The sequence below is a fragment of the Podarcis liolepis genome, assembly GCF_965112155.1.
Source record: "Podarcis liolepis genome assembly, chromosome: 9".
NCBI lineage: Eukaryota > Metazoa > Chordata > Lepidosauria > Squamata > Lacertidae > Podarcis > Podarcis liolepis.
Genome location: NC_139564.1, coordinates 47,044,205 through 47,056,775, shown reverse-complemented (window position 1 = coordinate 47,056,775; position 12,571 = coordinate 47,044,205). Strand labels below are relative to the sequence as shown.

Here is a 12,571-nt window from a genome sequence, read left to right as displayed (position 1 = left end):
TTGGAAGATCCCCAAATCTCTCTGAATCTTCCTGATTCAATCCAAAATTCAGTATCCATCTGAACCAAGTACAGTGGTACCTCAGGTTACAAACACCTTGGTTTACAAACACTTTGGGTTACAAACTCCGCTAACCCAGAAGTAGTACCTCAGGTTACAAACTTTGCCCCAGGATGAGAACGGAAATCACGCGGCGGCAGCAGGAGGCCCCATTATCAAAACCGCACCTCAGGTTAAGCACGGTTTCAGATTAAGAATGGACCTCCGGAACGAATTAAGTTCGTAACCCAATGTACCACTGTACACACATGTTATGGTTGTCTAGGCCAATAACTATTATTGCATGTGTCCTGGTAACAGCCCAGTTCTAGCCCAGGATCACAAGTTAACATAGTTATTATGAGAGGTGTGATTATTATATACTGTCCTCCACTGCAGCAAGCAACTGAAAGCTACAATCTATCCAACTACAGCCAGGGCTTTTTTTCAGCTGAAACTTGCCAGAACTCAGTTCTGGCACTTCTCAGGTGAGTGCCACTGCCTTGTTCTTTAACAGAACAAGAGAGGTGTTTGTGGTGAATTCCGGCACTTCTTTTTCTAGAAAAATAGCACTGGCTACAGCTAACAAGATCATCTATAGGCAGATGTAAGATAACATCCTAAGAAACATAATACTCAGTGACAGGCAGGAACAGATATTGGATTTTAAAATTTCTCACATGGGCAGATGTCAAAAGCCCTATGCAGATATGTAGATTTAATTGTTTTAGTGAATACAGAAAGGAGAGAATACTGTTCCACAACCCCTGCAACTGACTTCCCACATTGGACAGGAAGGTCAGAAGGGGTTTCTGTTAGTGTGTCCAGATGAATGTTAATTCACCAGATCGCAGAAAAGATGTTCAACTGGCCATGCTTACAATCTCCATTCAGACAATTTCATTCAATGCAAGAAGCTTGAATGAGTTGATGGAACCAGGATACATGCTTCATAAATGAAATAGCCAATGACTACTTTAGAATTAAGGGATGCAGATGGCACTGTGGGTTAAACCATAGAGCCTAGGACTTGCCAATCAGAAGGTCAGTGGTTCGAATCCCCATGATGGGGTGAGCTCCCATTGCTCAGTCCCTGCTTCTGCCAACCTAGCAGTTCAAAAGCATGTCAAAATGCAAGTAGATAAATAGGTACTGCTCCAGCGGGAAGGTAAACGGCATTTCCATGTGCTGCTCTAGTTCACCAGAAGCGGCTTAGTCATGCTGGCCACATGACCTAGAAGCTTTACTGGCTCCATCGGCCAGTAAAGTGAGATGAGCGCCACAACCCCAGAGTCGGCCACGACTGGACCTAATGGTCAGGGGTCCCTTTATCTTACTTTAGAATTATTGAATTGTGACTCAAATAGAAATCAAATTGCAGCCAACACAGCAGTAGTTGGGCTACTGGTATTACTGCATTTGCAGCAGCTGATTATATTGTGGACGGGGAGGATATAGAGCGATAGTTTTAATATTTTTTTGAATAATGATATAAAGGGTCTTTATAGATTTCAGTTGTTAGAATTTCCAGGTGAAGACTTTTCCTGTTTGTTTATTTTTACAGGATGAAGATTCAAGAGAAAATCGGCTCAGTTTTACAGGCTATGGAATGGGGCCGCCATGTATACAAGCAAAAGATGGAGTGGTTCCAAAAGCACCAAACAATCCAGTTCAACCTGCACCAAAAAGCCCTGAAGACATGAGGAAGGTATTCATTGATCGGGCCAAGAAAATTGACACCATCTCCCGAGCCTGTTTCCCACTAGCCTTTCTGATATTCAACATTTTTTACTGGGTCATCTACAAAATCGTTCGGCACGAGGACATTCACCAAAAACAAGATTAAGGTTTCCAGTGCTTAACGGTTCTGGTTCTCTATTACTATGGTACAAATACCGATTGGCTCATAAAGGGCGTGGAGGGGAAAAAATCACATTTGACTTGCTATGCAAAGTCACAAAAGGATAGAAGAGAGGAATCCGAAGAAGCTACAGTATCTGCTGCAACAGTGATTCAACTTCTTATTAGCTAAAAGTAGCCAGCTTTTGCAAAGAAAAACCACAACGTACTAAATTAAAACTCTACTGCCAATGTGTTTATAGATGCTGTTCCATAATGGTATAGTATTTTCTGACGTTTCTTGCAGCAAAGTGCCATATTAACAGAAATGCTATTCCACTTTAAAGTTTCCTTTAAACTTTATAAGTCAAGATTTGCCATGGGGAGGGGGGGCTGTTTAAAAAAAGAAGTTTCCCTTTAAGTGATGAAGCACATTTTCTCAATTTAAAGGCACTGCCAATGTCTTTTATAATAAACACCAAGCATATATTAGGCTGCACATTAAAGACAGAAATCTCATAAAATACTTCATAATGACACAATCCACAAACCACTTATCCTGTGAAATGCTGCTGGTGTTTCTGGTGAGGCTTCAGTTCTGCACTGGAATAATCAGTTTGTTGATTGCTGGCCATTTTATAAAAAGAAAAAGTATGCTTTGGCAAAATTTCTCTGTGCATTCAAGGCAGGAAACTGTCTAATCACATCCTTTACCAGTACAGAGAGTATGACTCAGCAGGCTAGACCTTCTGTTGAGTAAACAGATCACTTGCTTCTGGTATTTATTCTAAAATGTAACATAGATTCTACATGATAGGATGTGAGGTCAGATATTCTGAGTCACTCAAATGAGTATTGTCACCTCCAGGGCCCTGGAAAGGGAGAGGATTTTGTTCCATGGAGGTTAAATATGCTTAAAGCTATTGAAATTATGGGGCAGTGGTGCATATTTGATTCTGTAATATACACATAATATACACTAGGAAGTTAGTGTCACTGAAATCAGTTCAACTTACTTCCAGGTAAACATGCTGAAAATCATATGTAGCTCCCATTTATTTTAACTGACTTTACATATATGTGCTGAATAACATCAAAAGAAGTGCTAGAACAAAATTGGGGGAAATGAAAACCTTCCTATAAAAGTCAAATTCTTTAGTAAAGATACCGGATAGCCAACTATGGCATTCTACTTGTGCAACTGACTGTTACTTGCACAAATAGGAATTGCTCTTGTTCCCTTCCCTCCCAATTCCACCCACCCATCCACATTTCCCAATATTTGCTCTGCGTAGTTGGAAAACCCTAATTGGGGATAGTTTGCAGGGCCACAGTGTGAATGGTGGAAATAGAATGTAGCACACCTCCTGGTACGATGTTTCATCTGGGTATTTAAATTAAGGAAATTTATTTCCTTTTTCTAGAATCGCACAGCCCTTTAAATTAATTCTATAATTATATATTATGTTATAGGCTTAAAAGAAAATATAGAATAGAACTTTGCACCTAGAAGCTGTTTTTTGTTTCTTCTGACAGTTCTCATCAGCAAAGACAGAATATAATTGTTCTACAGCATATCTAATGCAGTGGAATGATATATGTTCTGAAAGTGTGCCAACAGAAAAACCACAAGAGTTTATTGTTGAACACCAGAGAGGGGAGAGAAAACATGCTGCTTTGAAGGAAAAATAAAATCAAAGCTGAAGTTTTACTTTGATTTTTAAATAAGAACAAATGTGATACAGAACTATTTCCGTAATGTGTCTGTTATAGAAATATTTACTAAGATGACTTTAAAAAGAAAAAAAAGAAAAAGCAAATTTGATTTAAATAGATCCATTTAAGTATGGGTGGGTGGAAACCATATGCAAATTGTGCCCTGTGTCAAAAACACCTCTAACATAGTTGTATATTGGTGTCAGGAGATATTTTCTTGAGCAAGTACTTTCAAACAATTGATTCCCAATGCAAAACTTGAGGTGGCGTGGCCAATCTGTGAAGACTGTGCCATCTCAGTTATACATTTCTGAATCTGCCTTCAGTGTGATCAATACAAAGGTTAAGGATTTAAAATGTGTTGTTAAATCTAAGTAAATATTCATACAAATGAATTTTGTACAATTTCTGAACATAACAGAATTCTACAGACACTCTAGGGCTATGAATAGAAAAAAAGGGGGGAGCCCTCTCAGATTTCTTTCCAGTATTCACAGATTGTGCGGCCATACTACTTTGGTAACTCAACATAAAAAGTTAGGCATGCCTATTGAGGATACAATTGGCTTGAGATAGTTTATATTTGAACAGGATGAGGTGCCTATTCTATGGGAAAGGTGGTGAGTTTGAAAGAGTGGAGGCAAGCAGCCCTACAGAGAAAATCCAGTATTTCCCAGTTCATGAGCCATGAGTGTGATACTAAGGGGAATGTTCTGCACAAAGCATTATAAACTAAGTTTTAACTTTTACTCACAAAATTATTTTTTCATTGAATATAGAGTGCAGGTAACGGGATAAAGCTGGGGCATAAGGGCATATCATCAAATTCATTTCACTTCTTTACAATGCAGAATGATAAATGAAGGTTTTGTGTTGTCTCATGCCACCAAAAAATACCAGCAACCCACTAGTGCCTATTTTATTAAGTCTAAAATACCAGCAGGCATATGACAACCTATCACACAAATAAATCCAGGAATGGTGTTGCAGACCCTGTCACACAAACTAATGCTTCTTATGGATTTAGTGCACTGTTACAAAACCCCCAGTGATTTTAGCAAAGTGACAAAAGTTAGCAAACATGTTCCCCCTGTATTCAGGTTACTGCAGGCTCTATGTTAGATACACCCTATAGTGCTACGGCTGGGACTGAGATGAAGTATAAGCCACTGCAAAATTCTGGGGTGAATTAGGACATACTCAGTGTGTGAAATCCCCAGCAGGGGGGAGAATCCAATTTACACCAATTTTGTTATTCATGGCTGCTCACAGTCATGATGATAAGAACCATTTGCCAGAAAATTGGAAGTTCTCCAGCAAATTGCCGGAAGATAATGAAGCATCCCCACATTTCCTAGTCAAATGGACATTTCTTCCTATCTTCAATCACTGTCGTGCAGGCAGCAAAGTACAGAAAGTCAGAGAAGTGTATCTGCATTGCCTAGGCAACTGGGCAACACTTTTGATCTGATGTCACTGTTTTGCAACATGGTGGTCATTATTTTGCCTGTGAACGAACTCAGAAGAAATTAGTGTTGGAAGGCGTGGATAAGGGAGGAGGCAGAGACACCAGAATGGCTGAACTTCATGCCCATCCACACACACAAAAAAAAGCAACAACAAAAATCAGATGCAACTTCACAACCTCTAAACAAGGTTGGAGTAAAGTGCTGAATTGGAACAAACGGCAATCATGTTTTCTACAGATTCCCACCCCCACCCCCGATTTAGCATGAAAGAGCAAAAGCAAAACCACTCAGATCCCTGCCTTGAAAGCACGGGGAAAGTGGGAACCCACTTGGACCCATGCTTTCTAGACATGGGACGAGTGGAATTGTAGACGAGCCCTTTCATGAATATAAGCATAAGACTGGCTTTTGTTGGAACCAAAATGCTGTCTTAAATGAACCATGGATTCTTATGTGCCGTATGGAAATATGTGAAGCTCAAAACATTCATGAGTGGAGATATGTGGAATTTATCTCTTTCAGTCTCTAACCCCTTCCAGGCATTAGTATTTCCATGGAGACAGCTAATGCATTGATAGGAACACTATCATTTGGCCTTACCTCCAGTGTTTTCAGCCCCATATGTTGTACTTGTGTAGGTCCTGTATATGATCAGGGCTCCCAACTACATTGGGTTTGCTTAAGGTTTGCTTGATTCCACCTTCAGAACTTCAGGGTGCAGAACTGGACATGTATGCACACCATAAAGGACAGCATAGTAGTTCTACCTCTCATTCATGTATTAGCCACATGAATAGGGTTCTGTTTCCTACTCCACTCTCTAAATATTATTATTTATTACGGAGTCCAATAACACAAGAACTGTTTGTAGTCCACATCCATATGGAAATATGAAAGACCTTTTCAGCCCCAAATTATGATCAAAGGGCTCAGTTATCTTAGGCAAGTATCATTATTATATCCTTGTGGAACATATGCAAACACTTCACTATCCAGTTTACACACTCAGATTCTCCCTACTGTGGCTACGTAGTTTCTTCCCTGAAAGGAACAGCATACCTAATGTATTTTGGGCACAATTTTAATTTGTGCTGCCCCACCTAAAAAGTGCTTTGAAATGGGGCAGGCAGAGATCAAGGACCACTGGCATTGCAGAAGATGCACAAACGCAAATATTGACCACTAGGGTGTTAAAATTTATGTTAGACACCAGTTGAGGTGAGAGCCTACTTTTTTTACCTGAGGACATTAAAAAAAACCTCACTGAGAGCATTGTTTGTAGAATATGCAGAAGAAGGTACCTGAGGATGTTTTGAGAACAATTTGGTCATAAGACCATGCAATGGGAAATACATTTCAATTGATGAAATCCAATTGATCTCTTCTGATCACTAGCATGTCCTGCTTCCTGAGCTGGTATGTGGCAGGCAGATATTTAGATTTCCCATCAGAGTGTTGAAGGAGTGGAAAGTGAAGTTATAGGTAATCATGCAGGCACTCTTTCTGGAACAAGCACAAGGAAACTTAGCTTTGAGGTGCGCACTAATGCTCAGGACAGCATTAGTCACACATTAGCCATGGAGGATGGGATATGGCTTATTGGAAGACCACAAGCTTTGCAAGCAGATGGTCCAAGGTCCAATCCCTGGTATCTCCATTTAAAAGTATCAGGCAGAAAGGGATATCAAAGATTTCTGGGGGAAACCCTGGAGAGCTGCTATAGGTCAAACTAGACAATACTGGACTTGATTGACAAATGATTTGATCAGGCATAAAAGCAGCTTCATATGAGGCACTTCTTTTATAGATTATAACCACGTAAAATGTTCTTGGAGAACGAGGAATGATTTCATTACAATTTATCCTGTGTTGCAGGCATATTACACTATTATCAGTCTCCTGAATTTAAAGCAGCTCAATTCTTGTCAGCTTAGTACACATTTAGATGCAAGATATCGTAAAGTTGTATGGTTGTACTACTCAGTATAGCAGCTAATGTGCTATTGCTTCTCATTCACCATGAAGTTTCCATAAGTGGAGGGAAAGAGGTGTTATTTCAGAGAGAAATATGACCCAGTATTTAAAATAGCTAGAGGAGTTTTGAGTGCATGTACCATTTGTTTAAATGGGCTTGGAGATGTTAAAAAATAAATGTTTTGTTTCCCACCAGTTCCATTTTAATCATATATATTTCTTCATTGAGTTTTATTTTAGGCATTATTATAAATTTTTATATTTGAGAGTACTGATACAAATCTTTATTAAAAGCACATATTTTGTCTGTGTAATACCAGGTAGAGTTCTATAAAGCAATCTAAACGTGCACTTTAGACTTAAGGAAAGATAAATGCTAATACAACATAGCTCTGCCTGTTACAGCACTGATAAGTAATCATTTTAAGGAATATTCTTTAGGGTTAAGAAATATTTAGATTAAAAATATTTTGGGGGTAAAAAATTCTCTAACCGTAAAAATAAAAATTGTATTTTTACTTCATGATATTTTCTACTAGATGAAAGAACTGTTTGTTATTATCATTCAGCCCAGCTTAAATTGTAACTGCAAGAAAGTGACATAGTCAGTAAGACTAAGAGCACAACATAAACCCTCCACATGTAATTCCAATTCTCAGTTGGGGTAGAATTTGCTTCAATGCATTGATAGCTCTCCAAAGTTTGCTTCATAGTAATTCTTACAATAATCTTGTAACTCAATGCAGAATCTGTACTAACAGAGGTTAGTTTGATAAGAGAACATTGAGTTAATGGTGTTTTCGTTTGCTTTCAAAACAGCTCTGAAATCTATTTTGCAAATTAACTTATATGGAAATACAAAGATGTGCATACAGGTTTTGGGATGTGTCTATTGTATGGGAGCTTCTTTTTGCAGAGGTTACAGAATGGTGCCTCCTGGCAAAACGTACATTGCACAGTGGTCTCTTAACCATTATCACTTTGGAATATTTGTGCAAACAGATGAGACTGAGGGAAATAGTTGGGTTAAAGGCCATGAAACGCTGGCTCATGCTGTATTCTCGATATGCTTTGATATTTATTGCACTTCTTCACTTTCATCTCCATGAAATATGCAAGAGCCATTCCTTAAGTTAGCAAACGTCAACCTATGACAGGACAGTATCAATGGATGAAATGGACTGCGTAAATTTTGACATTCTATGGATATATAATTGTGAGCCACATGAAAAGAAACTGTGCCATAAGCTTTTAACATGGAGTTTAAACATTATATACAGTAGCTTGTGTGATAGTGAGCCAAGCTTCCTTAAAAGGTGAGAGCAAAAAAAAAAATATGGTTATACTAGTGTGTTAATGACTTGTCTGTGATTTTTAAACATATCATCCTGTGAGTTCTGTCTAGACAGCAGCAAATACCAATTTGTGTCTAGAAGTATTTCTTTTCAGTAAAATCCAATGAAAAGTGTCATGCATGAGTTTAATTAAACTCCTTTTCTTTCTTGTATTCCTATATTCAGCACTACAGCTAACATGCTCTGCTGACAGAGATATTAAGTTGTGTGCTGCCTATGGTGTTCATGTAACTGTATATATTTTGTTCTAAAACAAGAATAAAAGCTACCATTTTTCAAGACTCTGCTCAAACTGTTAACATAATTTAAGCATTGACTATTGAGTGTCAAATCACAAATATTTAGAAAACAAACTGGGATCAGGGAAAGGAATGCTTTTTCTGGTGGAAATACAGGAGCAAACATGAGAGGAAATGGTAAACAAAAATCCTGTGAACTACCTCCTTCAAGAGCAGCCAATATGGAAATTCCCACGATGAGCAACACTCAGTACCCAATACCCAAGTGCCTTCTTAAGTTCAGGGGCTTCACTGCAGAGTGGGAGATGCTTCTAAGGAAATATTTTTTTAAAATGTATACATGTCATGTGGGTGCCATGAGGTGAATAATTTGTCTACAAAAGCAATAGTCCATGGACATCAGCTTGTCTAAGCAGTTATCCTGAAAGAAGATGCATGGTCTGAAATCCCCCAAATACCTTTTAAACTTTAAGTAAGTTAAACTCTGGATTCAGTCTCCAGCAACAACAAGGAAGAAATTTGATTCACTTCACTCTTAAAGCCATGTCTATCAAATTTGTACGTTCCAAAACAATGTAAGAACTGAAAAACAGCCATTTGGACTATAAAATGGTGGTTTTCTTGAGTCAAAATAGAGTACCACTAGACTTTTTTTAAGGGAAAAAAGCACTGTTTTTAGTATATAAATAGATTGATGAATTAGCCACAGCTTACAGTCCAGATAACAACTTTGTGCAAAAAGATTGGGGAAAACGCTCATGAAATAGTACGCATCAAACTTCCCTGCAAACTTTGTGCAAACAAATCAGGATGAATAGTTAATAAAACAGGTTGTTTGGAAGCAGACCAAACTTTAATATGATGAAACTTTTCCATATGACCTGATCCTTTTATGGTGGTAGCAAAATACTCTCCCTTCTTTTCCTAGTAGTACTTTCCCCCTGTGCATCTCTAGGCAGTTCTTGGGGTGCATGATATCAAAATCAGGACATGCCCCCCAAGTTACTTTTAGATTAAGACAATTATGTTTGGAGATCTAATCACAGATTTTTCCACATAAGACGTTATTTGGCTTTCTGTCACACAGTCTGTAACCTTGGAATTATATAGGCATATACATTTGCAATTGTTTACCGTAATTGCCACATTTTCCAAATCATTTATAACACCATTTACCTTGGTGCATTTACACCTCTGAAAATTGGGAGGAAATCAGCTAGGATCAGTGTCATAGATTAGTATAAATATGCACCGAAGACTGAAGTAAGTGTAGACTTATTTTTTATAAATGGACATTAAAAAGCACACAAAAGTTTCTTTAAGCAGTTTACTTGGACCTTTTTCATGCATTCTCCTACTGGGTTATTGGGTGGCCTACGTCAGCAGAAAATAGAAATTATAAGCTATTAAGAGCAACAACACTGGACATGCCATCTCTTCTCCATGCGAATCGCTTCCAAATATGCCGTGTGTATCCATTATGTGGTTTTATTTCACAGCTTATCACTTCCTGAGAATGTCACCTAATGCTACTCTGTTTACAAGAACAGTTTACTTATCAGTATCACGGCAAGCCTGCCACCAGATGGCTCTCTTTCCCTGTCCGTTAGAGAGTATAATGTATAAGGTTACTGAGCTTCATTCCTACTGTCAAATAAACCAAAGCTGAAAGGTGTCGTGCTACTAATTAGGAACCCTGATCAGGCACCAGGAGAATGTGCACGCTAGAGGAAATTGTGTGCCTAATTAGGCTGCTTTTATTTCACTACAGCAGCAGTGCTGACGACGAGATAAAACACTTTAGCAAAGTCCATGCCTACCTCACGTTCATATCTCTTCTTTGCATCCCACTCAGCTGTATAGCTAATGGCTGAACGGTGCAGTTTCAATATGGGTGCCTCTTCTAATTAAGGCTGTGTGCGTACTCCTGTTTACTCTGCATCCAGGGCACTCCCACAGGAAGCCGTATACACGGATGTTAGCCAAAATCCATATCTGCCCTAGGGAGGTGCTGCAAGTCAAATGTAGGCAATGCTGAGCTAGCTCACAGGTGGGAAACATTTGGTCTTCCAGATGTTACTGAACTAAACTCACAACTTCATCTCTGGCCATTGGCCATGCATGCTAGGTGTGATGAGAGTCAACATCTGGAGGGCAAAAGGTTCCCCACCCCTGAGCTAGTGAGATCAATGATCTGGCTCAGCTTCCTATGGGCTATGTCTTCAGATCTGGTTTCAGCAGTGAAACAGCTTTGGTTGCCCTGACCTTTATTGAAAGAGAGAGGGGTGAAAAACAACTTGATCTCTCAGTGGCTTTGGATACTATCAACAGTGGCATCCTCCCGGAGTGGGTCTGTGGGTTGGGAATTGGCGGCACAGTTTTACGGAAGCTGTAGGGCTTTGCCTACACAAAGCCAACATGTGCTGGCCCAAGCATTAAGATCTGGGAAAGATCTTCTCATGGTCCCACCAGCCAGCATAGCGCACTGGGTGCCGATGCAAGACAGGGCCTTCTTGGTAGTGGCACACTGCCTGTGGAATTATCTGCTAGAGGATTAATCCTGCTTTCTGCAGCTGCATCTTTACCTGCTTGCCAGCTAATGTCCCATATAGTGTCAGATGTGGAACAGCTGAACATGGTTTCAGGAAAAGGGTCTCATGGGCCAAGTGAAGAAGCCTGCCAGGTCAAGTTTGGCCTACAGACCAGAGGTTCCCCACTCCTGATTCAAAACATATTTTTAACTCATACACTGTTGCCCAAATGCTGGGTTCATCAGAAAAGATCACAGAGGCATGTGTGCACTTCCAAACTGCTGATTTTCTGACCTGAGGGTATGCCACACATTCCCTGCACCAGGACAAATTAATTAACGATAAAGTTAGCTATATACTGGCCTTCCATTTATATGCATATGTATAAAATAGCCTTTGCCAAGCAGGTGCCGTCAATATATTTTGGCCTATAGTCCGTTACCAGTCAGTACAGGTATCTCAATCTCAATGCATCCAGCCAGGTAGGTGGCATGGTGTTTTTATGCAAAGTTTATCTAGCAACAGTGTAGGACAAAACTGACTGCCAACGACATTTGAAGGTCATAATATAATGGAGTTATATTTACTGTTACATGTGTGTAATGTTTTGCAAATATAAAGGAGATTATATACACAGGGAAGAATAAACACTCATATGCTTTCTACATTGCTGTATAACTTGAAAGAAATATAAAGCTAAGTATCTTAAACAGGGAATTTAAATAAAACGCACTTCATAAAGGCACAGCATTAAAGTTGCTCAACTGTTTGTTGTAGGTATTCTCTTAATATTAAGAGCCAAACATTGATCCTCTTTTAACACTGCTAATTTTAAGTTTGGCTTCTATGCCAGGTTGACAACTAAGATTGAAAGGAGAAAAGTGAATCAGTTGAGATGGGGATTTTGTTATTGTAATTTTGTGGTTACAAAATGTTCTTTTAAAAAAACATTGTTTAAGTGAGGTGCCCATTTATTTTGGCTAAGAATTAGGAATTCTCCTGGCTAAAAGCTTTGAAATAATGCCCGTAAATATTCTCTCTTTTGCTATATATATATATAGTAAAGGTAAAGGGACCCCTGACCATTAGGTCCAGTCGTGACCGACTCTGGGGTTGTGGCGCTCATCTCGCTTTATTGGCCGAGGGAGCCAGCGTACAGCATACAGCTTCCATGACTAAGCTGTTTCTGGCAAACCAAAGCAGCACACGGAAACGCCGTTTACATTCCCGCCAGTGGTACCTATTTATCTACTTGCACTCTGAGGTGCTTTCGAACTGCTAGGTTGGCAGGAGCTGGGACCGAGCAACGAGAGCTCACCCCATCACAGGGATTCGAACTGCCAACCTTCCGATCGGCAAGCCCAAGGCTCAGTGGTTTAGACTACAGCGCCACCCGCGTCCATATGTGT

General features: G+C 39.4%; 1 protein-coding gene across 2 annotated transcripts in view; it reads left to right on the top strand.

Annotated features, from left to right (window-relative positions):
* Positions 1–8,673, top strand: part of LOC310714725 (glycine receptor subunit alpha-3) — a 75,712-nt gene extending 67,039 nt beyond the window's left edge. For both annotated transcript variants that reach the window (XM_083520312.1, XM_083520311.1), the window contains one exon: positions 1,604–8,673. In XM_083520312.1, the coding sequence (XP_083376438.1) occupies positions 1,604–1,885 (282 nt within the window). In that variant the 3' untranslated portion in view covers positions 1,886–8,673. The remainder of the gene's footprint in view (positions 1–1,603) is intronic.
* Positions 8,674–12,571: the final 3,898 nt, after the last annotated feature.